Source organism: Hyposmocoma kahamanoa, unplaced genomic scaffold (genome assembly GCF_003589595.1).
Source record: "Hyposmocoma kahamanoa isolate Upper Pololo Valley unplaced genomic scaffold, ASM358959v1 95, whole genome shotgun sequence".
Classification (NCBI taxonomy): Eukaryota; Metazoa; Arthropoda; class Insecta; order Lepidoptera; family Cosmopterigidae; genus Hyposmocoma; species Hyposmocoma kahamanoa.
Genome location: NW_020654972.1, coordinates 136,192 through 164,076, shown reverse-complemented (window position 1 = coordinate 164,076; position 27,885 = coordinate 136,192). Strand labels below are relative to the sequence as shown.

General features: G+C 34.6%; 2 protein-coding genes across 2 annotated transcripts in view; one reads left to right on the top strand and one right to left on the bottom strand.

The window, feature by feature from the left end:
* Window positions 1–4,257, top strand: part of LOC113238126 (histone-lysine N-methyltransferase setd3) — a 36,450-nt gene extending 32,193 nt beyond the window's left edge. The window contains exons 8-9 of the mRNA XM_026474862.1: window positions 1,004–1,187; window positions 3,863–4,257. Of these exons, the coding sequence (XP_026330647.1) occupies window positions 1,004–1,187; window positions 3,863–3,959 (281 nt within the window). The 3' untranslated portion in view covers window positions 3,960–4,257. The remainder of the gene's footprint in view (window positions 1–1,003; window positions 1,188–3,862) is intronic.
* A 2,301-nt stretch (window positions 4,258–6,558) lies between these two features.
* Window positions 6,559–27,221, bottom strand: LOC113238284. Its single transcript, XM_026475116.1, has 10 exons — window positions 27,216–27,221; window positions 25,402–25,543; window positions 24,093–24,176; window positions 19,180–19,313; window positions 13,338–13,474; window positions 12,681–12,835; window positions 9,459–9,537; window positions 8,344–8,506; window positions 7,987–8,155; window positions 6,559–7,186 (listed from the first exon to the last, which is right to left on the bottom strand). The coding sequence occupies exons 1-10, from the start codon at window positions 27,219–27,221 to the stop codon at window positions 7,008–7,010; spliced, it is 1,248 nt and encodes a 415-aa protein (XP_026330901.1). The 3' UTR covers window positions 6,559–7,007.
* Between the last annotated feature and the right edge of the window lie 664 nt (window positions 27,222–27,885).

The window sequence follows — 27,885 nt, the reverse complement described above, 5'->3', positions numbered from 1 at the left end:
CATCCTGTATAATAGAAGAATCATTAATGACTATGTTTTTGTTAGAAATATTTTCTTTTTTCCATATATAAAATGACCTTTAGACAATGAGATGCTTACAAAAGTCTTCATATAAAATATTTGCGTATAATTTTTTTTATACACAAAGCAGTACCAATAAGTTACATTAGTGACGCGTAAAAGAAATGGCCAATATGTCTCTGACTTGGCACACTTGCTAGTGATAAATATTGATACACACAATACAACTATACAAAATAACAGTTTTGACATGAGTGGAGCACCCAGAAAATACTTCTTGTGCACTGATAAACAATGCTTACCAAGTACTTAGGTATTATTGTTTGCATTTGGTGCTATTTGCTGCTTGAAACCCAATTCTAAGTCACAATCAGTGAAAAATCCAGAAAGGACGTCTTTAGCGCAGACTATAGATACTGCTGTGTCATATACCGTCTTTGTCTGTTCTCGTCAATACTGCTACCTTAAATTAATCCAATACAAATTTGCATCCAAATTTGTATTGGACTAATTTAAGAAAAAAACTAAACATCGGTAAAGCATTGCCAATAAAAAGAACTAGAAGTAATCTTACAAAAATTAGTTCTGGATAAATAAAATTGTAACGAAAAAACAAAACTAAATACCACATGACGTCTCCCGCTATGTTTAGGTCTCCTCTGCCTAAAAGATTGTCTGGAGGAGATATCGCATGGCTATAATACCCCCTTTGCCCACATAATTTCTAAATTGTTTATGTACCGTGTTTGTTCTTATGTGTGAGCGATAAAGTGTATATCTAAATCTATTGTTTGCTATCTTTTATTGCATCATAAGAATGGTATTGAATTGAAAATATACCACATTCAATACCAAATTAAACATAACTTGGTTTACCGAATATTTCCTTTGCAAATACAAAAAGCTTTTGTCCTTTATAATGATACCACTATAGACTTATTCCACTTATTGAACTTCTTAGAATATCCGTGAATGTTTGTAGAGGAGCTAACAAAATGGTCAAGCCAGGGCATGCCGGGAGACTTAGTATCGTCCGAACCAACAAACTCAGACGCAGTCGGCGCCGCAGTTGACCACAAGGCGTACAAATATCTGTTCACGAGATGTGGGCTGCTCAAAGCTGCCTATAAGAAGAGCAGTGAGGATGAACCCGACTCCTTGCATAGGTAAATTTATTTTCAAACTATTAGAGTACGCTGTCTTAATCTTATTTGTTCTCGTAGTTCTGATATCGACCTGTGCTAACGTCTCAATTGGAATCTGTATGTCTTCGAAGGTCTAAAGATTCTTAGGTCTATACGGGGTGTAATCAATCGTTAAGTGTGCCCTGGCGATTGTTCCATAAATATAAGAGATATCAAAAAGCTTTAAACTGATACCAAAAGTACTTTACCTAATGAGTAAATCAACTTCAACAACTTTATAAATCATCAATCAAATTATCATATAACAAACCAATCGATAAAATTTAATAAAACGTTATTAGTTTTGTATGAAAAAAACTTTTTATTAAATTTGACGAACTTCTGCCGTCCCGATTTTTTTTTCGTCGCATACAATGGAATGGTCCTTACATGAACCTGAGTCGATCAGCACTGACAAAAATTGGATCAGTTTTATTCATTTTTATAGACAACTCACATTTGACCAAATAATTGACTATGCCATATGTTTTGTCATGTGTTAACTTATTGTTACCTCTTACAGTGTGAATGTCATATTAAATTTATGGGGGCGTTTAATATTAAAATTGTGGACATGTTTCATTTGTAAAAAGTGATTGATATCGATTTACTCATTAAGTAGCGTACTTTCGATATCGGTTTAAAACTTTTTGATATCTCTTATATTTATCGAATAAACGCCTGGGCAGACTTACGACTACACCCTGTATATAGATCTTATCTAAGGTTCTCACAAGAACATTAACGGTAACAGTCAATCTGAAAGTGGTTGAGACAGTTTAAATGTTTCTGGTCATCTATCTTTATTTATAACCGACTTCAAAAAAAGGAGGAGATTCTCAATTCGACTATATTTTTTGTGTGTGTAATGTTACGCGATTACTCCGACATTAATTAGTGAACCGATTTCAATGATTCTTTTTTGTTGGAAAGGATCAGTGGTCCCATTCAAATTTGAAGAACGTATTCCACTTCAACTTTTTCACAAAATTTAACATCTCAGCCTTTTTTAGCTTTCAACCGTTGATAAATTATTTAACGTTATGATAAAATCTTAGATAATCACCGAGTTTTCAATTTGACTATAAATTTGTCATTATGGCCTCTTCGATATCAGCTTATGGATGGCTAACTGGTATAAGCTGCTTCAAAATTGGAGTATTTGCATTACATTTGCATATTATCCACGTTTGGCAGAAACTGTCAACCAATATACACCGACTATGACGGTGTTATATAATTTACTGCTTTTACCTCTTAAGTCATTCGCTAAACATTAGACGACCTCCATGCCTCAGCGGTTAGCAATATGGACGTTAGTTGACAAGATCCCGGGTTCGATTCCCGGAAAAAATTGTTCGTCCCGTCACTTGATATTATAAAAAACAAAAGAAATAAACTATTCTAAATTACTTATATTAACTGAAGTAACGGACAACTCATCATCATCAATCTATACGTACCATGTTAGGCACGGGCGTCTTCTCAGGCGAGGGTTTAGTTACGCCGTAGTCCGCTACTTTGGCCCAATGTGGATTGGGACTACACATTTTTTCTGAGGTTTGTGAACCTTTTTCAACGTGCAGGTTTCATCATTCATAATGTCTTCACGCAAAAGTTCTTGATGAATTTCAAATTAAATTTCGCACATAAGTTACGAAAATCTCAGTTGTGTGAGCTTGGTTTCGAACCCATGGCCTCTGCGTAAGAGGCGATAGGTACCATTTACCATTACGCTAACATACCTTTTAGTTAAGGTGCGTTCCCACTATGTCGTCACGTTTTATTATCGTTAGACGACTATCGTGTCTAGCCTGTTCCCATATCACGACTATCTGTCGTGGACGATTTTTTATCGTTGAACGACTGTCGTGACTAGCTGTTCCCACTAGATCGTGACGACAATTTATGGTTTCACGACAGCCTCCTTGCCCATCTCTGGCTACGACACAACGCTACTGCAAAGCGAGCAGAGGGCGCGGGGTACGAGTGGGGAGAGCAGGGAGCAAAATACGTGCGGACAGCGATAAATAAAACGTGACGACAATAGGAGCTGCGACAATCTGTCGTCACGTTTTTATCGTGACGTTTTATTATCGTCTGACGACTGTCGTTCCATCTGTTCCCACTGTGGCGACAGATTGTCGTTGTAACAATAAAAAGTCGTGAACGACAGTTAATCGTGTCGTGCTATATGTGAACAACTTCATTTAAGTATACAAGCCACGACACTGTAAACTGCACGACAATCTGTCGTCATGACTTAATGGGAACGCGCCCTGACCGCTGCGGAAGCTGTGAACTTTCGGAAAAAATGTGTAACCCCAATCCGCAATTGACCAGCATGGCGGACTATGGCGCTGAACCTTCGCCTGAGAGGAGATCCGTGCCTAGCAGTGGAACGTATGGGTTAATGATGATGAGTTATCCTTTAGTTTAGTCAATATGTGCGAGTCGCATGATAATTTTCTATTTAAAATATTCTAACTAGGTTCTGGTCTAGGTGATCTGGATAGTGCCCCGATGTTAATGCCGTTGTTCTTGTTTGTTTTTTATTAAAAATATTTTTTCTGGCATTCATATTACAGGGAATTCTCCAGTTTGCGACCAGGTAATTGTTGTGATTGTCTGTCATGTTATTACATTACTCATTTCAGGAGAAACATAAAATTACTTAAAGAATGCGAAGTACAAATATTAGAGGGTGCCATACATTATTTGGAGAGTATACTGCAGAAACTATCCACCGAATAGTAACTACATAGATGATTACATCATTTGAAATCATTTTTTAAAATTATGTTAATTTAAAAAATAAGAACAAATCGTGACAGTATTCATTGATGGCATTCATTGAAAAGACTCCATTCATTTTTTGTGACTCGAATTCCGCTGTTTATATATATAATCTAATATGTATTTATTACATAATATGCGATCAGTCGCGTATCAGAATACGCAACTCTATACAGAAAGTTGCCATATTTATTTAAAATTTTACAAATTAAAGTTAATGATCTTTTTTAAATATTTTCTAAAACTTTACAGAGCCAATTTTGAACGGAGTCTTTCATGTAAAGTCGTATTTTTATTTTACCATAATTTATCTTATTATTTTAAATAATGTAAGTGTTTATTTGTGTTGATATGCATCTTACAACGATTACCGAATTATTTATATTTAATCATGTGTGCTAGTCATCGAGTATCTGGTTATATACTCGATGGTGCTAGTTTATGAATTTGTTTTTGTACTTTATGTGACTTACAACGTTGTGTGCAATATATTTTTGATTTATCAAGTCTATGCATTTTTATTGTCATTGCAAAAGCTGTAAAAATTAATATCAATAGATAAAAAGAAACAAATACGTTATAAGTTCCCCAGTTACCAATTATAATAAACCAATATTTCACACTTTCATTTATTTCATATAAATAAATAAATAAAACATACATAAAAAATCGACAAATTTATTGCGTTTACGGAGACAGTATTTTCGTTTTATTACAAAATTTCTTAAAAATAATTTAAATTAAATACATAAAATTAAACACACACAAAATCTTATCCCTTAAGCGTAATATTTACAAAACCTGTTCTGCGTATTCGTATTATATACTTCGTCTGCATTAAGAATAAATATTCTATATTAAATTTAAATATTCTTATCTGAGTATTGTACTTGGAAGTACCTAGTACTTATCACATACTACGAAACTGCTTGAGTATAAGACAAACAGACAAACAGGAGGAGCAATATTTTATTTGAAAAATATCAGTCCTCTCAATTCGTCTCTTGAGTTCATTTATAACTAAGAGTTAAAACTGCTTACAGTTATGAGAATTTGTTTATATAAATTACTTATTTAATACAATCACGGGCAATTTAATTTGAAATAACTCCAGTAATTATAAAGCTAGGCTTTTATTAGCGTCTGTTGTACATAATTTACGCACTATTATAACCGTGACAGTTAGAAAGAAGTAACTGTTTAACAATAAAAAATATGTTCCTTTCTTTCATATACCTTTACGTGTTCTGTGATTTGAACTCAGCTCGGATCTTGAAATTAACATCTTTGTATGAATGTATACACTTTTAAAAAAACAAAGATATTTTAAACAACCCTACGAATCGCCACGCGCCGAAACGAGATTTTTTCGCAGTCGGTTTTCTTATAAAAAGAAATACAGGTGGTCCAAAATTCATTGCCCACGAGTTCATGAAGTTTTGAAAATTTTAACAAGTCTAAAAAAAATATTGACGTGATAAATTCTTGAGTTAAAGAAATATAGTGTTTAACAAATCCGCTTATCGATTTGTGGAGGAAACAACTCTAAAAATATGCACCACCTAGGTACTATAGGTGGTCCGTACTCGTATCTTCAAGTTACTCGAAAGACAATTTACGATATACAATAATACGTTTACAAAATACAATACGTTTATAAACTGAAATTCTATTGACACAAAGAGAAATGGCTACGTTAAAGTGTTTTATTACAGTGATCGATAACGGTATAAAAACATACTTAGATACATCCGCAATAAAATACATAAAAACATAGAACTACTTTGGCTATGAGAAAACATCATATAAAATATTGAATAAGTACAGTCAACCGGGGTAAACACATATATGAAGGAAGTACATTTTTACAATTCCAAAAATTCCTACGCACTTAGGGTGGGGAGGAGAGCGTAGGTAGAGAGTACTTTTCCGACTTAAAGAATTCCCCTTTTAATAAGTTACCAGTATATATAGTAGCCGAATTGTTTTTTTTTTATGATACCAAGTGACGGGACGACCAAGTCGTGCCCCTGCTGGTAGGCGACATGCCTGTCCAGTGTCCTTAACAGTTGCGGTGCCACTCAGTGCATTAAATCACAAAGATCTGTGCGGCACTACGCCCGTCATCCAGAGACATAAGTTGACAGGTGCTGTGCCCGTAATTTCACCAGCACCCTTATCCTTCAAAGCCGGAACGCAGTAAAGCTCACATTACTGATTGGCGGCAGAAATCGGGAAGGTGGCAGTACTTCCCTGGACGAACTCTTTTGCAAGGAGCTCTACTCCTACTAGTTCATTTAAATAGCCCCGCAAACGCATTTAGCACAGTTGACTTGCTACGTTCTATGGGGCAATCTAAACATTACTTATATTCAATAAAATCACAGTAATTACTACTGCTACTTTACACGGTATTGAGACCATAGAAAGGCGCCGTTCCAAAACGAAACATTTCTCTAGCCTCTATATTACATATTTAAATTCAGTGGTTTCCTTTTCTTACTTAAATATACTTGTTTTCTTGTCTCTAATGTTTGTATTTTCAAGAATCTGGAAGTCGAGAAATGCCTTTGACGTACGTTACATAGAAAAGAAAACAAAGAAAATCATTCACATATTTTATGGCATAATTCAAGCTGCTATGAACTCAGAACTTGTGTATGACAAAGGACCTTGTAATATGTTATTATAATAGCATACAACTACCATGATTATTACACTATTACGTGCTATTAATTTTCTGCAATTTCTTTTGGCATAATAATACCAAAAACGCACCAGAACCGCAGTGAGTAATTCTAATTTGAGTACAAAATATATTGGTACCATTGTGTACAACTGAAGTCACGAAGAACATTACATTTTTTAAAATAGAAATTGCAATTGTCATGACATATAGGACGTTAAAACGCAACGAGGACAATAATAGTGTAGTAGTAGACTTAGAATTTAGCACCACAAAAAGCAAACCACTTTATTAATTAATTTCTAAAAAAACTATAACTTTTATTTTATTCTTCCTTTGTGTGGGACGTATACGTGGTGAGGCGTGAGGCCTTCCCTTCGTTTCCAACCTCGCGCTGCGACCAATAACGCCGCGAGTAACGCTGCTATGAGGGCCCCACATGAAGCCATAATGGCGGATAACGCCGAAGTCTTCATACAGGTTTGGCCTTCCGCTACTCCTGCAAAGTACAATTTGACCTAAAGTAAGTGAAATTATTTAATTTATTTATTGTACAAAAATGCTTCAATTATTTTGACATATTTGTTTTGATAATCCATTCTTTTATAAATATTTAAAAATGCTTTATTACTTAATAGGTAAACCATGAGCTAAAATTATTTTCTGAACTTTGACAAACATGCGTGGCAATAGATAGCATTGTTCGTTACAAACTAATTCATAAATTAACGCTTTCTAATATGGGTACATGGCGCTAATACTAAACGAAATAAAAGAATAGCCGGCAGTATCCATGAAAATCAGTGCAATAAGCGCCAATTAGTTGATTTGTTTGTTATCACTAGAAATTAGAGTAGCTTTGACAAATTGCAGCTCGTTATTGTAAAACAAATTAGTTACAAAAATAGCTATTTGGTACTCATCGCGACGTCTAGTGTCAGATAAATACCCGACTATGCAGTCTTGTATCACGATTAGCAGTCTTTTTGGGTTATTGGTCCAAGATGTACCTACTAAAAGTACATAATTATTTTATATTTGGACGCTATTTTCATGAACAAAAAAGTTTTTAATTTGTAATTTCTTATTAATCATGAAAATAGCTGTAAAAAACGTAAAACAATGTATCATCTATAGAAATATTTTTGAAAAAAATTAATGTGGCTTACATCACTATTGCGCTGATAACCTCAATTATTTAGTAGTAATTGAAATGTAGTCATTAGATTTTTCTATATTAGGTGATTTTTTTGCGAAGAAAAACCACAAGGAATCTGGTAGATTTCATAAAGTACCTACCTGTCTTAGCAGCAAGTTCGGAATCCTCCTCTCCCTCTTGCAACACTCGCAGAGACTGGAAGAGCGATATATTCTCTGAAAGCCTCGGAGCCACACTGGCCGGCTGTTCCGCCATTTCAACTGAACGTCGCTTCACGCTCTTCATATTACGCCAGTGACATGGTTGCGACTGTAAATTTTCAATAGATGTGTTGAAAAGCACAAAAATACGACGCACTAACAAAATCTAAAGAAATCCGTTTCGCTGAGCCTGGCCAATGTATTTTGACGAAAAAATCACGCTTTCTAATTGAGAGTTGACGTGAAACTTACAGAACCCCTTCATGCGAATTCAATCGCAAAGAACTATATACTCACTGGACATCTCCCATGGCACATGCGGACGTCGCATTCGATGTAAAGCGCTGGCGAACCGGTGAAACGGAACGTCTTCATGTACGCATACACTTGCGTCTCGAATACACCAGATTCGGACCAAGAGCCCCGAAAACGAGATATTAGTTTGTCATCTACTGGACATCTGTGGAAGAATAATAAAAGCAAAGTCAACTTGACATCATATTATCGCACGTTGAAATCGATACTGTCACTAAACAAAAAAGTCAACTTATGGGAAATGGTCATTAAAGTTTCTGAATTGGAGTCTAAATTGTCGACTATTTTTTTGGATTATGTACGTGATAGGGATCGTCTTTACCTAACTTTAAAGAGTTGAAGCTAGCTAACAAATATCCCCACAGTATTTGAGACTTTTCTCTTTGATAGTGCTTTCGCCAGTAATTAACATTTAGTTAAATAGAGGGCGCCTTACGATTTTAGGAAAAAGCTGTCAAAAGGCAAGCAGAAATGTTTTTTCTAATTGAGGAATAATTTTTAAATTAATTTAATAAATAAAGTATCATATATGTACGTTCTAGTCCTTATTCCTAATGAAAACACCATTATTTATCTTTCTTGGTTGTTTCATTAGATCTTTTGTTTTTTAACAAGAATTAATAAATTAATTATCAAATATTAAGATATGTAACAATTTTATTTCGCATTGTTTTAATAAACTGTAACATTTTAGTTAACAAAAGAAGGTGAAACGCTCCTTATATAAATACGAATATATTGTGTATGGTATTAACCAATAAACTGACGCAAAATATTGAAAAAATAACTTACGTGACATCAACTATATTTGCCGTTTGGCTATTGCTTAAAATTGTATTTGCTGTTAAAAAATGTTAGTTTTATTTCGTGCAGCAGAGTTAAGAACAATAATATAAGTTCTTAGGTACAGAGTTAAGAGCGCCTCAAGTTTTGCACTGAAAATTTGTACGTTATTCTTTTAATTTATTTTGTCAGTTTCCCAAAAATGTTACTTTTACGAATATCGTCTTTTTGATTGAGATGAATTATAAAATAACTTTGATTAATTTTAGTCCAAAGGTAATTTGGGACAATATTAATTTACACATAATACGTACCCATATTCATCGATCAATTGTATCCGCTTTGCGGCGCCGTTATGTGCGAAGCAGTCATTCACTACGATGTCGAAGCCGTCTAAAAAACGACATTATTTATGTAACTTCTTTAAAAAACATCGTATTCATTTTGTAAACGAAAACCCCACCACAAATTATGCACTAGCGCCTAGTGCCTTATTCAGACTCATCGAATATCACCTATTCAGTTCAGTCAGGTTTTAGGCATCTTCTGGGCGAGCTCGTTCCATTGTAGATAAACCCTATATTTTCTCCAGGGCTAGGTAATGGTCAAGAGCATGTCCATTTTTTAAGAAAAAGTACTTTAAAAGAGTAATCAGGGATCATCCGTCTACCCAAATGCCGACATGGAATGGACATAAAGAGTCAAAATCATTACCAATCACAATATTGATTGTAATGAATATTATTGATGTTTTTTATTACCACGATATTCATTTATTTTTTGTGAAATTACTCCACTAGAAAAATACTTATTTGTTTTTTCAAACAAACCAACGTGTCAGGTTAATTGGTCACGGCTGGCTTAGGTGGTAAAGTCATCAACGACCATTGGAGCATTAAAGATCTGTGAAGGGCCCGAAACGTTGGTTTGTTTGAAAAAACAAATATTCGCGATTTAGATCCGAAAAAGTACCCAGTTTCATTTCCTATGTGTAACAATCGCGAAAACCTAAGAACTCGATAATACTCCTCTAGTTTATTATAATTGTTGATACAAAGATCGAACATAAAGAAAAACTCCTTCGATCTGACAGGACACGAACCTGCGTCTATGCCATACCACGGCGACCGCTCGACCAACCTAGCTACAGATCAAATTTTGCTTTCTTTGTTCGATAATAGTATCTTCGTCTTGAGAATCAGCTAGGGCGTGGTGTCCAGAAAGTTCTAGCATTGGTTCAGTAATAGCAAGTTTCTTTTTTTCTTTCATTGCGTCTATATTGCTGCTGCCTCGCCTTTTTCTTGACTATTTTTCCATACATGACATTTCCAAAGTTCGTAAGTTCATGCGTTTGCTTAGTCCTGTCATTTTAAAGGAATTTTCCTTTGTGATCGATCTTTGTATTAATAATTATATCATTACCAAATTGTTGAGTAACGCCATTGTCTGGTAAAAACCTAAACTTCTGCTATGACAAAAACTTACCAACTGATTAAAGAACAAAATCCAGCTCAATAGACTAAAAACGCTATTACAGACTGGAGTAAACAGGTATCACGAGTAACGTTGTCGCTTAACATTATGTGAATTTGTGGCCAAGCCCGTCTATATTAAATTCTTTTTAGACGAAACCCGTGCGCTAGTTACTGCTACACGTCCTCTGAATGTCGAAGCACCTATTATTAATACGCAACAGTTGTAACTGACCCACCAAGAACGACCGTTCTTCCCGAAACTAATCTTATAATAGCAGATCAATGAACCCCGAACATGAATTCAATAAGGCACGCGACCATAACGTTAAACTGTTACGGTATCTCAATACTCAGTACTTTATTGCTTTTCCATCTCTGACTGTTATTGCTTATTTTGATTACAGTCTTAACCTATGATACTCGTGATTACCGCGGACTGAATAATATACAGGTAATGCTAGCCTATTAGTATAGGGACTCAACGAATTATGGAAGGCGCCATTTTCACTTTATTTTCTAGATTTTATCTATATCGTATATTATAATTCTTGGTATAACCTCCTAAGGCCCCATGTACATCAAAATGTACATAATATGTGAAGTAATTCAGACCCAGAATTTTATTCGTATGATCACGTATACGCCTATTGTATGTACATTGTAATGAAAATATCGCATGCTTAAGCACAATATATTCTGTACGAATTGTTAGAGTATATAGAAAAATACGTTTTTGGGTAATTTTGAGGTTAGTTTTCTCTACCTTAATTTTAGTAGCGGTAGAGCTCCTTGTGAACGAGTTTGTCCAGAGAAGTACTTCCACCTTATCCATTTCTGCCGCCAAACAGTAATGTGAGCATTACTGTGTTCCGGTTTTGAAGGGTGTGAAATTACAGACACATGGAACTAGTCAACTTATTAATATGTCACAGGGTTGTGGGCGCCGTGGCAGTGGCACTGCAACTGTTATGGACAGATGTGTCGCTTACCATCAGGCACACGACTTGTTTGTCCCATCACAACACCGAAATTAGGTTTGTATAATGATACTAAATCATTATAAAAGCCTAATTTCGGTGTTTTTTTAATTATTTAAATATTCTAAAATATATCACGAAGTATTACTTAATATTCTAGTGAGGTATCCTAAAATATTATTTAATATTTCACGGTAATATACTCTAATACTTAAATACCTATTAAAATAGGCACCGAAATTAAATAGAGAAAGCTAACCTGAAAATGTTCCCTTTTCATACAAAACTGATACTGCATACTTGCTTGGTTCTGAAGCATATAATTATACTTCGTAAATTTTAATGTACATTGGCCATTTAGCGCTGTTTTTTTATTGGAGTTTGCTGGGTTTTATGAGGATAATAAAGCCACATGTATATACGTCAAAAGTGTTTTTGTCAAATCACATGAGTTCTAAAAAGAATACGAACTACATGAAACAAAGTATGTATGAAATTTAATGACTCTCCTATTTAAACATAATAAAAATTGCAAAATTTATTTTATTGAATAAATATACAATATAAAATATACAAAGAAAAATTCTTTCAATCCGGTTGGACCGAACCAGCGGGACGAACAGTTGCAGTGCCACTCAGACCTTTAAATCACAAAAGATTTTAGGGCCACTGCCACTGCGCCTATCGCCCTGAGACATAATTTCAAAGTTCCATGTGCCTGTAATTTCACCAGCACTCTTACCCTTCTTAACCGGAACGCAGTAATGGTCGCACTTCATATTCCTTTCGCAAGGAGCTCCACTGCTATTGAAGTTAAAACCACTTTCTTATAAAGTTGTAATTTTGCAGATGTAGCTTTATTATTATTATTCCAAGGTTGCAATATATATACACATTATGAACTTTATGTAATAGCGGTTTATATAATAGTGGTTTATAATTATTGTCTAAAAGATATATCATAATAAAGTTTCTACGGCTGTAAAACTACGAAACATCACAAGTACGACAAGATATGTAATATGATAATGATTCTAAAAACAAAATCTGAGAACATTAAATATGAACAGGTTTCGGTACTCACCGTAAGTACTCCTCATATAAATGAGTAGCGTCAGAGGATCCCCAACCCGCACGGGCCCAGATATTCTCGCGCCGCTCACGCCGTACCCCGACCGGATCTCCATGTAACACTCGGGAGGCTGCAACGTGAACACCACTGGATTCCCTGTAGCTACCCTGCAAATAGATGGGACATAATTGATTGAAACAAATTTTGTAGTTGAAGTTGAATCTAATGTATGAAAATCATAGAATTAAATCAGACATTCAGTATATTGCAATTAATACAGCGACATCTGTCATCAGCTTCTGGTAATCATAAAAGTACCTGGCTGAGTGAGTAAATTCATAAGGTGCTCACAGGTGCGCTGACGGCGAAAAAAAGCTAACCTTTAAACCCTATACAAACGTCTGTAACAAACGCATAAAGAAATTCTTAAGATGTGCTGACTCGGTATGTAGCTCAGTTAATTAAGAGCGGAGGCCCCGGTGTGGCAATAGACACTGGTTCAAGTCCAGCCAGATCGAAGGAATTTTTCTTTGTGTTCGTCTTTGTATCAATAATAATAACAAATTAGTAGAGCATTTTTACAAAAAATATATGAAAATAATTATAGTAAAACATCATGATTTTCATTAGATTTTGAACACAATTTATTTTAAAGAAAATATTACTTACTCGACATCAAGGAAAGGAAATGTCACAGTCTTCCAAAAGTCGTATCCGTATTCGCAAGTGACCTTGAAATGTTCGTCAAGCTCCTCTTCAATTAGAGGATTGTACTGCACCGTTATCGTGTTCCACATCAGATTCTTCTGAAAATATATTAGGCACCGCATTATTACAGGAAAACTTTACAGGCACCTATTTAATGTGCGATAGAATTGGATTTTCACGTGACTTCTTGTAATGGAAGTTCAGAGTCGGATAGACCCCTTTTGTCAATACGTTTCAGGGGTGATGACGCACATTAATAGACTCTGTCCTGCAATCACCTGCTGTTAGAGTAATTTAGAAACAGGCCTCTGAAGAGAGATGCTATTAACATTCTACCTTACTTACTACCGTAACAGTACACTTATAATAATAATAATAAATCTTTATTACGGACAACAGAGATCCATGAACAGCAATAATCTCAGTACAGAGTACTAAAAAACCGACCTCAAAAGTACGTGGAATTACGTCTATTTGCTAAGTTTCATCGAAATATCCTTAAATTCGCCTCTATACAGGACTCGACACTGGAGATAATAAAAATCAGTTCTCACTACTCAAAGTATATGGAGAGAAAAACGCCTTGAATTGGAGAAATAGTAAAATCAACCATTAAAATAATTGCTCCTTAGTAAAATTTAGGCGCTATTTATAAAAATGTATCTTAATGCGTGAACATCCACCCTTAGAAGTGGATGATTTTCTTCAAAATGAAATGGGACCACTATGGAAGTACCCCCTTTCCAACAACAAAAAGAATCATGAAAATAAGTTCACAAATACCGGAGTTATCGCGTAACATACATACAAAAAAATATATACAGTCTAATTGTCGAACCTCCTCCTTTTTTTAAATTCGGTTAAAAATAGCTTATAATTAGGTTAGTACTTAAATTCTACTACGGATTTCGTGGTTTTTATTAAATGCCGCATCATGGGGCACTTACTCCTATCCGCCATAGTCTTCAGTAAGCCGTTGCTGCGTATTCTGTTTAATAAAGACGCCGACTTCTTCCGTAAGAGTGCCATGAAGCTGTCGACGCGCGCTTCAGCAAACATGGCAGACGCACTGCAGATCCGTGGCAGTCGCAGCAGCGTGCTGAAGGCGTTATTATATTGCGTACCTAGGGCTCTGTGCGAGCTTTGGGTACGTATAGCTATATTTCGGTTATAACTTTTGAAGACATGGCCAATTCCGCAGGCTTCGAGTAAAACCACCAACACTCGAGCGAAGACCTGCCATTTTACCTTACGTGTGAGGTGTTTCGGACAAGATCGGAAGAATCCTCAGGCGTGTATCTATCAAGACCTATTTCAAGCCCCTGAGGAAGATTTCTCAGTTCTTGACACCAGTGAAATGTAACATCCTCTTACAGGATGGAGGAGTTTACAAGCTTAACTTTGAGTGCGGTCTCTTTTATATTGGACAAACGAAGCGAAGTATTTGTAACCGCGTCAAAGAACATATAGCTGATGTCAAACACCGTCACGTAAACAAGTCTGCAGTCTGCGAGCATGTCATGGATGAACCTGCACATTCAATGAAATTTGACAAACCCCAAGTCCTTGCAAAAGAAGTCCGTTATCTACCCAGGATGCTGCGAGAGGCCATTGAAATGAAAAAACATCCTAATTTCACAGGAAAGATGGTTTCTCCGTACCACCAGTTTGGGATTTAGTATTTCCTCTAAAGAAAAATCTCAAACAGACATAAGACTGCAGTACCAATTAATATGTTTTAATTTATTTAATTTCTATTATTAATTAATAATAAATTGAACTTGATAAAAATTCATTAAATAAAATAACTTGTAAAACGTAATGGAGCGTAAATTGGAATATTTTTTTGTAGAATTAAAAATAAGGTATTTAATTAATAACTTTTTGTTTTAAAAAATATTAGACTAATTAATAATTAGGTTTGCGTTAATATTAGACATAACTGGTTGATGACTATACCATCTCAGTCAACCGTGACCATGGGACCTGTAAAGGGCCCGAAACGTCGGTTTGTTTGAAAAAACAAATATACGCGATTTAAATCCGGAAAAATAGTTTCATTTCCTATGTGTAACAATCGCGAAAACCTAAGAACTCGAGATATAATTAAAGTTACGAAGAAAAGTATATTTTTTATGAGAAATAGTGATAGACGTAACATCAATAGAAATAAACTGGCTATTCTTGACAATCGCCTTCACAAAAACTCATTTAAGGGACAATGTATACGCTTTTAATATTTCAGTATTTGCTATTTACGAGGCGTAATTTATTTTTGTTCAGGTTTATTTTTAAAATACTAACAACCTCACAGGGATAATATTACTAACATAATAAACAACAACCTTTGTTTCATGACTTTTATAAAACATAATAAATTGACCAAAAATAAACCTTTAAGTTTTTGTTGAACTATCTAATACTTTTAACTGCCTTCGTGGCCGAACGGTTACCGTGCTGGACTGCCACGCAGAGGTCTCGAGTTCGATTCCCAGGCCGGGATATTAGTATGACCTACATTTATTTCTCTTCTGAGTTTATATGTAATTTGTGGTTGTCTACCTACGTGTGTGTCCACGGCACCCGCGATATAGGGTTTCCTTATCGTGGGGCTATGAGTGTGTGTGTGTGTTATTTTAGATCTGTATTTGGTAGAATAAGTTCAAACGTGCTAGCGTCCTCCGCGAAGACTCAACCCTCATCCTGAACAGAGTTATTGCCAGTTAGAGCGATCAACTGCAATTTATTTATTTTTGTATGAATGTAAAATCTGATCAATTGTTAAAAGTCATCATCATTAATGTGTAGCTGTTGTACTAAAGGTTGTTATTACGTATATTATTACTACACCTTCTGCGCATTTGGACGAGAAAAATCCATGGTAAGGACTCCAGAGAGTTAACTTAGCTCTTTCAGATAGTTTTTTATACATATATGATAATTTAAATAATTTTTAGCTCTTTATATACTTAGGGGCTTGATCACATTGACTATAATTGGAAGTCAATGCTTGATCATTATTGAATTTGTCAGCCCCATTTTAAAAATAGTAAATGATAATTATGAACAAATGTGTTTACAAAAACTGCGAACTTAGATGAGAAAAATGAAAAGGTAAGGACTTATGGAGGTAATTTAGATCTTTCAAATTGTTTTAAATGATAATTTTTTTTTTTTAACTCTTTATTTGTTTAGGGGCTTGATCATTATTGAATTTGTCAGCCCCATTTTAAAGTAAATGATAATAGCGAACAAATGTGTTCACAAAAAGTCACTTCTCAGGGGAATCTTCTTTACGAATGTGAAGTACGTTTAGCATTTAATCAATTTTACCGATTTCCGTAACATTTACTTTCCGTCGTAGTTTCTGTAAATGTTTATCCGCCTATTTTTTATTTAGAAATAAATACTCATAGAGCTCTACTGTGTTTTTTTTATTAGCCTGGCACATTCTTCGTATCTAAACTAAGTACACGGTAAAAACAGATTACTTAGAAAAAGACAAAATTATTTTTATGAAGACAAATTTATTAAATCCAACAAAACGATCCTCTCCCTATAGACGCTAGAGAATAATTACTTGATAATAGTAAAAAAACGTCTCAATAGTGTATTTTTGTTACAAGACAGAAATATCTTATCCAAGAGCAAATTAATTTACTTCAAGTCACAAACCCACTCTAGATTCAACAAAATATTTATTTGTTATTAGAAATGTCCGATTTTGATTTGGAAAAAAAAAATGAAAAATTGAGAGGTACTTAATTATTAGACTGAAGATTTATGTTTTGTAATATCAAAAAGAGTAAATTTATAGGGTTATGGACTCAACAGTATGTGTCACTGGCGTGAAAGCACACCGATTCAGTGCCAAACCACACTTGAGGACCATTCAGAGCCGTACAAATGCTACAGCGGCAGAAAGCACTAACAATTCAAAATACATGAGATGACTTTATACTATTGAAGTTAACAAAACGATAGCGCGTTTCAGAGTATTACTAATGCCATCTAGCAGTGGCGTGATGGAACTAATTGCACGTTAAAGTTGTGCTTGTTACAAATGTAGTTTGATTTCATGCTGTAACCAAATTTCTTAAAATGTGACTATAAATAACACCCCAACAAACTAGAGATACTACGTATTGTTTCTTTGGATAAATGACTGTTTATGATTTTTATGATTACAAGTAAAAGTAATCGTTACCGCGTGCGCCTTCGGCGACATGTCACGACAACATTGACTATGAAAACGCAACGAAATGTTGCTTTAAGAATATACTCTAGAATTTAGAATATTAATCTGAATAGAAAACTACTTCTTTTTTGTTTAAGAATATATTTTCTTAAAATACACCCAAAAAATTTTGAATTCATTTAAGATTATTTAGATTTGCAATGTCCAATTAATTGATTAGAAATGAAATAAAATCTTGAAGTGAACGTATTTGTCTCAAAGTTAGAATAAACTTAAGAGTAAAATTATATTAGAAAAATGATAAGCAGTATCTTTGTAATGACAATATTTTATTACTTTTAACAAATATTTTTTCAGAATTAGCAAATATTTTGAGAAATTGCTCTTTCTTATTAGTAGAAATCCTTTTTTTCTGTGTATCAGTATTATTAGACTTAATCGCTTATAATATTATATTATCTAAAAAGATCTCTACACCGTGTGCATAACTAACTCACACAAGTTATAAGACTTTCGAGCTGGTTTTTCACGAGGCCTATAACACACAGAGATTCCTACTAAGGATTAATGTTACTAGAACAAAGGAAAGACTTCTAGAACGCAGGCTCATTGGAATGAATCGCACGGAAACATATTTGCACGTCTCAGTTAGCGGAAAATGTTAACAAAGATAACAGTGAGAAATGTTGCAAATCACATAGATATGCCACGCAGATCATTTGGAAAGATCCACAGAAGTAGAAAGTACCTACGCTACTTTGTAGATAAATTCACAAACAAGTAATTCAGGGTCGAACAAAAATGTTTTGTAAGTAAGAGTTTCTTTCGCTGGTGAACACACTACGATAATAAGCAACTTTACCGAAGAATTGATTCCCAAAAATTATTGCCCCATACGTTACAGGGAAATATGTATATAATATACAACTAATAATATTTGACATCGCGTAATATGCCAGTTCGGTTTGTTAATACGAGACAATCTGTTTTTGGTAGGTCAATGGTTTATTACGACTAAATTATATATGTAATCCAGAAAATCTGTGATTGGCCTTAACACTGGTTAGCATTAAGTACATTTTAATCGTATCAGGCTGTTAAATTTCTTAAATAAAACCCAAAAAAAAACAACATTTTTGGCTTTTGTTATTGGTACATTGAGTGTCTTCTAGATTCTTCTATTAATTATAATTGTGTCCTGAAATTGCATGCTTGAAAATTGATAGCCTTTTTGCAATAATCAGACAAATGATATTTACATACTTCTACTGCATCCATTTATAAAATTTAATATAGCTTTAGACAAATGACAATTTTTTTTTATGATATAAAGTGGCAGGACGAAACAGCCGTGCGCCTGATGGTAAGCGACACTTGCAGTGTCACTAAAAGCTTTAAATTACAAAGATCTGTAACACTGCCAATCTGTAACAATCCCATATGCTTTTTAGTTTCACCAGCATCCGTACACTTCAAAACAGGAACGCAGTAATTCACATTACAACTTGGCGACAGAAATAGGTATGGTGACAGTACTTTTTGAATGAACTCTTTCACAAGGATCTCTATTGCTACTAAAATAAAAAAATTAATAAAAAAACTCACAGTGGGATGTTTTCTAGAGTCGTCATGTTGGCTGTTCCGGCCGAGCGTCCCGCAGCGGTTGAGCTGGATGTAGAACTCATAGTAGTCCCGGCCGGAGCCGTTGATATACATGCAGTCCGGATCGTATGAGTAGCCTGTTTGTTTAACAAATATATTAGGCTAATTTCGAAACTTTTATTTTTATCGAGATCGAAGTTCGAAACGATGGTGTGACCAGGTGGCTGAAAGTCTGGCTGTACCAGTGAGCGTCGCATTCCACCTAGCCAAAGACAGAGTCCAGTGGAGAAGATTGATTGACGATGTACTTGCTCAAAGTCACGATCTTCAGCAGTGAGGACCTATAGAGGAGGAGGAGGATTTTTATCAAAATTACAGAACATATTATGTGCAGTCGATACCCTAAGGTACCGAACCCTCTAGTCGACCTTTTAGTTCTGAAAGTCTTATTATTACACATTCAACATAAAAGTGTAAAGGAATTCCAGCTTTTTGGTCGAAATTTGTATTTATGTAATGTAATTAAAGATCAAATTGGCTTGAACAGTTTCTTAAAACGTCATTCACTAATGATAAAATAAATAAGCCATACCAAAGTGAATTTTACAGCTCACAGGTTAAGTAAGGGTGAAGATTGTTAAGCACCTTTATTCACAGTAGTCTCTTAGGGCATCGACTGTACATTATAGCTGAGAATAGAACCTACAAGTACCTAGTAATCTTTCCCGAATTATTTATTACTATTACGTACAATATAATTTTAAAATGACTATGCCTAATTTTAACATGGCCTTTCTTTAAATATTTACAAAATACCTCACTAATTAACCGTAACCTTGTACCACAGAACTTAATTTCATACCCAAGAATATTAATAAAACTGTTGTAAACAATAATGCACGTACACTTAGCCGCAATAGTCACTTTTTATATTGGAATTTTGATCGCTATGTAAATGCTTTAAGGTAAAATTTTCTACGAAGAATTTTGACCCATTGAATACCTTTAGGTATGGCCCGCCGTACATAACATAGAAGGTAAGTGGGTTTATGCGTGTGAATTAAAAATAATGGCTACATTCGCAAAATTCATTGATGGACCTTCAAGATTGAAGACAGTTCTTTTAGTATGGCTATAATTTTATTACTCTATGAGTTATAGAATTGTTGTGGGATAACGGAAACGCGGATGGGCACGTTTGTCTCACGAATCACTTGGCATTGTCGAGCTTTGTCTTTTGTATTATTAAATTGAAATTCGTACGCTTATTTTAACCGACTTCAAAAAAGGAGGAGGTGCTCAATTCAACTGTATATTTTTCATGTTTTCTATGTATGTTACGCGATAACTCCCGACATTTGTGAACTGATTTTGATCGTTCTTTTTCTGTCCGAAAGAGGATACCTCAATATTGGTCCCTTTTAAGTTTAAAGAAAATATTCCACCTCTAAAGGTGGCAAACTAGGGGATAAATCGGTTTATATAGGATAAATAGGTTTCGCGCACTTTCCGGTAACCGATTTCAATAAAACTTGGCAAACACTTAATTATTAATTCCACAAACTTTTGAGGTCTTTTTTTTAATAAAAAAGGTTTTATTATACACTCTTGATAAAATGTGGAAAAAATATCAAAATAAATAGGAAATTGAACTATTTTTTCGGATTTAAACCGCGTATTATTTTTTTTTTTCAAATAAATCAATGTTCACTTCACGTCTGCTCTATGACCTATGTGTAACAATCGCGAAAACCTAAGAACTCGATAACAAAATAAATTTAAAAAAAACTTACGTAATTGTATAATCATGACTAGATTCAACATTATATGAAATTGATTGAAGTTGAATACGAAAAAAGGATATATTTGTTTCATACGTAATTTTTTTAAATCTTTTGAATTGAGACTGATTGGGTGACTGAGATTGGGTGTGAATATAAGGTTGAGTACACAAATGTAAACTATACATACGCAGGAATTATATATCGACGGTGGAAATTTGAAATGTCGTAATGGAAAATGTTCGTTACTACAAAATGTCGCTCACGACATTTCAAAATTCAATACATTTTGTCGTAAGGTCATTTTTGCTTACCTCACCAACCTCCCTCTACTCCATCATCATCCTCCCTCCACCATCCTCCTCTACTCCAGCATTCACCTTTTTCCAACAGTTGTATTTTTATTGTAAAAATATAGTGTTAAATTTGACTGCCTACTGTGCTACCGTGCTGAATAAGTTTCTTAGTTTATATACATTTTTTTTCGTCGAGGAACACAGTTCACGCACTCTACAACATATTCTCGTTTTCGATATAATCCGCAATATCTCGAAAATCTCTACTAAAAAAAATTTTCGATATCAATGATGTGTCGATAGTCTGTTCTTATCGATTGTTTTCTAATCATAATCAATAAATAATGTTATAATTATTAATACAAAGATCGAACACTCAGAAAAAATTCCTTCGATCCGGTCGGATTCGAACCGACGTCTTCTTGCATACCGTGCCAGACGCTATACCAACTAAGCCACGGAACGAACCAACGGACCTCACGAATTTTTCTATGTGCTTGAATCGTGAGTATAACAAACCAGTGGAGTAATTTCACAAAAAAGAATTGAATATCAATTCAATAAAAATTTAATTAATAAATAATGTTTTACACTTAATTCAAGTACCAGTGTTACTATGTTTTGTAAAAAAAATCAAATTCATGTCTACGCTTTGCCATGTTTGCCTCATTTTCAAACGCCTTTGCGTCTGACATCCTGAGGTATACTGGCTCCGACCACTTTTGTTCACGTAGAGCACTAAAGGTCGACTTATGTTTAGCGTGAGATTCTGAGATCTAAAAACAGTTTGCGATTGACATCAGCCACGTTTTTTCGACATTTCTATTCTGCGGCATTTTCTATATGGCACGTTTTTTTTGTTTTTTTTTAAATTATAGTTACGATATATACTTTTTATTTATCTGGTAGTCAAAAATATTTCTCTCTTGTCCGCTTATGACCTTTGCTCTCACCGCCTTGAGTTGGCTGGAAGAGATCTCTTTAAAAGATAAATCCATCTTCACTCATCTTCTGTTCAATTAATATTTTTGTTGTATTTATTTGATGCAATAAAGCCTACAAATAGTGTTTGTCTATGTGTATATATAACCTACCTATTCATATAAACCAGTTTATCGGAATTATTGGTCATCAGTTATACTATAGTACACTACTAACAGATTTTTGTTAAATAAAATGTATGAAATCTTTAGGTTTTCTCTCACATTCACCTAAACCCGTTAAAAACAAGTGTAGTGTAAAATAGAGAAAAGTAGTTTCCACGTTTTCTTGGTCCCTTTGCTGGCGCTATCTACGCGTACCATCACGGTTCAGTAGCTGAATGGACAGTTCCTTCTAATCTGTGATCGCGACTCATACACGGGAACAATACAGCCTTAATCACACCCATCTAGTTTACGGTGTAAATAACACGTATTACTTACGTTTACAGTTTAATGGAATTTTTCTAGGTGTTGTTACCGACCTATAAAACCTGTACGTATTTATAATACCATTATTACTTCACGACCATGAGTTTGCGCATTTGCGATGCAATGAGAATGCGGATCGTAAAAATCTTGAACAAAATCTTCACTCTATAGTGTAATAATCTCAGTACAGAGTACTAAAACAACCGGTCTCACAAGTCATTATTAGTTTGCCAACCTTAAAGGTGGAATATTTTCTTCATCATCAATCATCAAAATCGGTTCACAAATGTTATCTTTACTCAATGTTATAGTTAATGTTATGAGTTATCGCACATACATACAAAAAAAACATACAGTCGAATTGAGAACCTCCTCCTTTTTTGAAGTCGGTTAAAAATAAGAACAAAGAATGTCATGATTGTTGGTAAGAGCATGATGAATATTGACGTCATAAATTTTTAAGCATCTTTCATCCTCATTTTTTATATTTTAATCAGTCATCTAGAAAATTTTCCGGATTATGAAATACCAATCGCAAAGAATTTGCGTAGGCATTTTATTTATAAATACCATAGGCCTGTAACAATACTACCTGTATAATGAAAATAACAAAATGGGGAAAATTTAAATATTTTTAGAAATTCGATTTAGTCAAATTGATTTTTATTTTATAAAAAATTACAGAACTTACTTCAAAAATTATAATAAGTCGTGGTAACCCACCACCCCTCCAGCGGAGACCGTGAGTTCGAATCCGCGCTCACACCACTAAGTTTCTCGGAATTTATTGCGTTATTTGGAATTTAGCACGAGCCTTTCCGTGAAGGAAAACATCGTTTCGTCGACCTGCACGTCGAAGGTTCACAACCCTCGGAAAACGTGTGAAGTCCCCAACCCGCATTGGACCTGCGTGGCGGACTATGGCGTAAACCCTCGCTTGAGAGAAGACCCATGCCCGGCAGTGAGATGTATGAATGGGTTGATGACGACTGTATTGTATTAAAGCATACGTCCCGGTGCTGCACAAAATTTTCCTCTAAAATTATGGTCTACGAGACATCTATAAAAAACCTATGGCCGATTGATGAGCAAACTCGGCTTTCAATTTCACTTTCGAACCTAATTCACCTGTCGTAACTACAGTTTAACTAGACCCTGCTTAATTTCTAAGGTGAATGTATGAAATTTAGAAACAAAATTTTAATGCGTATTACATGCTTATTATATATGCAAATTTAGGGGTTCTCATGGAAAAAGTGCTAATTTTTTGTACAACTTTGAGAAAGTTTTTTAAACCCTTTGAAGTAACCTTTCATTTTTTACTTCACTAGATGTATACAACTGCCGAAATTATTGTTTCAAACAATTTGTAATAGGAAACGTTAGGGTAGATAAATAAAATAAATTTTAATGTATTTAGAACTTGCCTGCAGAATACACCAATCCAGTAAAAGATCCGTTGAAACCAACTCTAATCTTCATAAAATCATCTTGGCACTCGGCTTCAATATCTGTTAAGCAAAACATACATATATATATATATATATATATATATATATATATATATGAATAGATAGAACAAAACGATACATATGTAAAAAAGTGTAACCGCCTTTACTTAACCAAGTAGATAAATCCGTTAAACAAAAATAACAATTGACGATAGGAATTAAATATTCTATTCTTTTATTATTCTTATTACTCTAATTTCGCGCATCCTACAAAAATATGGGTAGTATGAATGGTTCTATAAAAAAGTATAAAGGCACACAAAGGGTTGTGCAAGTAGCCACGCGTACTCGATAAAATCTCAATTTGTTTCCCAACGTAGAGTAACTGCTACCGTAGATAGATACCACCGGGTAGAACCTGTGCGGTACATTATGAATAAACATTCTGCGAAATAATGCAACCGATTGTAATGAAGATTGCTTGTAGAAATGTGTATGAACGATGTGTCCGATTGTATTACCTTGCTAAATGATTTAATTACTTTATACGGATAATAAAAATGTAGAGTAAGAACCACTACTCATATAAACATAAAGTTCATACTAATGTCTAATAAGAAAATAAACACAACAGTGTCTTTATTATCTATTGACCTACCAACAAAGCCTACTTGAAAGCATAACGTTTATATTATAAATAGGACGGAATTATGACAATTTGAATTTTCGTTTACTTGGACTCTAAAAATTTGAAACATCGATACATTTTTTTAAAGCATGTCATAACCTAACAAAGAGAGACACAGTTATTTTCACAATTTATAATAGTGTATTTATCTGCACATTTCTTTAAGTGAATTTGTACAAAATTCTACATAATATAAATTAATTAATATTGACAGTAAAGACTACTCCATTACTCTTGTGTTGAAGTACTTTTCGTTAGATGATAAATGTGGTGAATTTTGTTAAATTATGACATGAGACGTGATGAAGTTGAAGTTACAATTTAAATTAAATGTTTTAAGTTTTTTTTTATTATATCTTTACATGTCACTGCGTTCATATAAGTTAACTCCGGACATTTTTTTCGTGGGTTTTGTTACTGCAAAACCCCTCGTCCATTTGTTGGTAGGTCAATTTTATTATGTAAAATAAGGAAAAATTAAAAATAATTATTAGTATTTTCAAATTAGGAACGAGAAAAGCCATACCAGGTTAAATAGAGACAAATTATCTCTTCTTTCTGCATATCCTTCTTCAAGATAGTGCTAGTAACACTCACATTGCACGCGGCTGCCGTTGGTTCTATGACGGCGGTACTCTCTCTCCCAAGCAGGCGGCTCACGCCAAGGCGCCTCGGCTGTCGGTGACCGCGGTTTGATGCTCACCGGAATGTAGCTATTTTTCTCCGACAGGAACACCACCTATTATAACAAAATTGTTTACACATACTTTGACTTACGTGTTATTTCCTTCCACTAATGCCACTAAAGACCAGGTTGAGATCAAACATTCACTCTAAAATCTCAGCGTGCTTTGGTTTGAGTTAAAAAAAAACACTGCCTAAAACAGTAGTTTAATCAAGTAGGCAGAACGATGTGTTCCTTCATTCCTTTCTCGAAATCATTCATGGAATACATATTAAATTTTTAAAATTATATTCACATTTCGTTTCCCATGTTCTCGAGTGCAAAGCAATAGCTCGCCAAACAATACATACTTATAGATGTACTCGAGTAACTAATCTGACAGGGAATCAAGATTATACAGCATCACGTCGGCATGTTGTAGGTCGCTTAACATTCATACGCGGCGCGGAGGTGGCGCAACTCTAGATAGCCCTGAGATAACTAATCCGCCGCCTAACTGCATCCTTCCGGCACACGAGTCTCTGCCTTCGACGTGCCCGAACCCAACTCCAATGCTTTACAACCTCCGCTAATTATGTAAACAACTTCAACACTCATTTACAAATTAACAACATTGACCTACAAATGCCTACTTGAAAACCACCAAGCGATAACTTGCGCCCCCACTGACTTCCGAGAGTCACGGTTAAACCTAATCATTAACGCGTTGAAATTGCATCCATTATCTTGCCAACAAAACATTCAAAACAAACTACAGAAGCGGCTGAATGGCGTCCGGTAATGCACCATTTCACAGTGACGGATGCTTTGGCACAAAAAAATTAATATAAATGCCAATAAGTGTGCCAGGGCGGTTCGCACGCCGGCGGCGCCCCAGCGGCGTCAGTCGCTGCACGCGCATTACACAAATTGGGCCACTAGTCTACGGCGAACACGTAGAGCAAAGAAACCTCTGTCGCCGCATCACTTCGACAAAATTGGTTTGGATACAAAAAACAACCGTGAAATCACTACGCATACCACTCATCGCTGCGTATTTAAGCACTCTTAACCTTACGAAATTGCTTAAAAAAAGATAACGCCTACATCGCTTTTGACCCATATATTTACTATGGCAAATTGTATTATTATATTATTTGGTGTTTTACGAACCGTTACCATATCCAAACTTTTATCTACATATAAATTACACGTATTTCGCTATTTATTGCTCGTTATCTACTACCCTTAGTGTATTGCCCCATAAAAGCATTATTAGTACTGTAGTTTATGTACTCAACGTTATAATCCAAGTAACAGCTAATATAGCACTTTCAAAACATTGTTTTGTGCTGGTAAATAAAAAGTGAACTAAACAAATATCAAACTTTCAATGGCAAATTGTTCAAACGAAATTAATTATTTTACTTTCTAATCACAAAATGCGACAGTAACAGCGTTTACCGTATGATTTTAATATTAGAATATTATAGTACGAATATTGACCTATAGTACGGGAGAAAGCGATAAGACCGCCAATTCTTAACCTGCTATAATGAGTTTTTGTCATGTAATCTTCCTATGTATGTGGTGCTAACAATAAAGAATTTTTTATCTATCTATATACGGGGTACCCCGTTTCGCAGTATGAATCTCAAAAAACCAATAGTGTAGTTGCCGTCTACGGCTTTTCCATAGAGAAATATCAACAACGTACTGACAAAACTTATGTAAAAAAATTACTTGCCTTCATTGAACCTTTTATATTTAATCAATGCAAGCACTAAGGCAAGAAAGTGCTGACATTTTTGTGTGCGGTACTATTTAAATACTGTCCATTAAAGGGTTAAGTTAATATAGAACTAACCTTATATTAAAAGATAATAAGTAATAACTGTTAGAAATAGTTAGAAAAGGGAAATATTTTTTCTCAGAATGCAATTATCATGAAAAACAATAGCTGTTTTTCATGATAATTGCATTCGTTTAAAAAAATATATAATTAAAAATTGAATTTAAGAACTTTAATTATCACATTCCAGAACTTATTTTAAACACTCTCTTTGTCCTTCGTTATGTCGTATAGCCGCCCGGCTGTATTACATGAATTATGCTTTACAGTCTTACATACTGTACTGATTTCAAAACTATCCTAATCGTAACAGTACTTCTGGGTAAGGACAAGATAAGGCTTGGAAAATGCGTGTTTTCAGGGCAGACAGTTGCAATTTATGGTGTGCAGCAATCTGAGCCAACTAACTGCCTTCAAGGGGTCAGATGCTATCGCGACAAGCATGTCACTCAGACAATCGCAAACAATCAGCGCCGAGGTTAATATGAATACATTGTTGAGAAAAAAACTGAGATTTTAATTAATTTGATTATGAATTCTCTATTAAGTAATTTCTTTACACAAT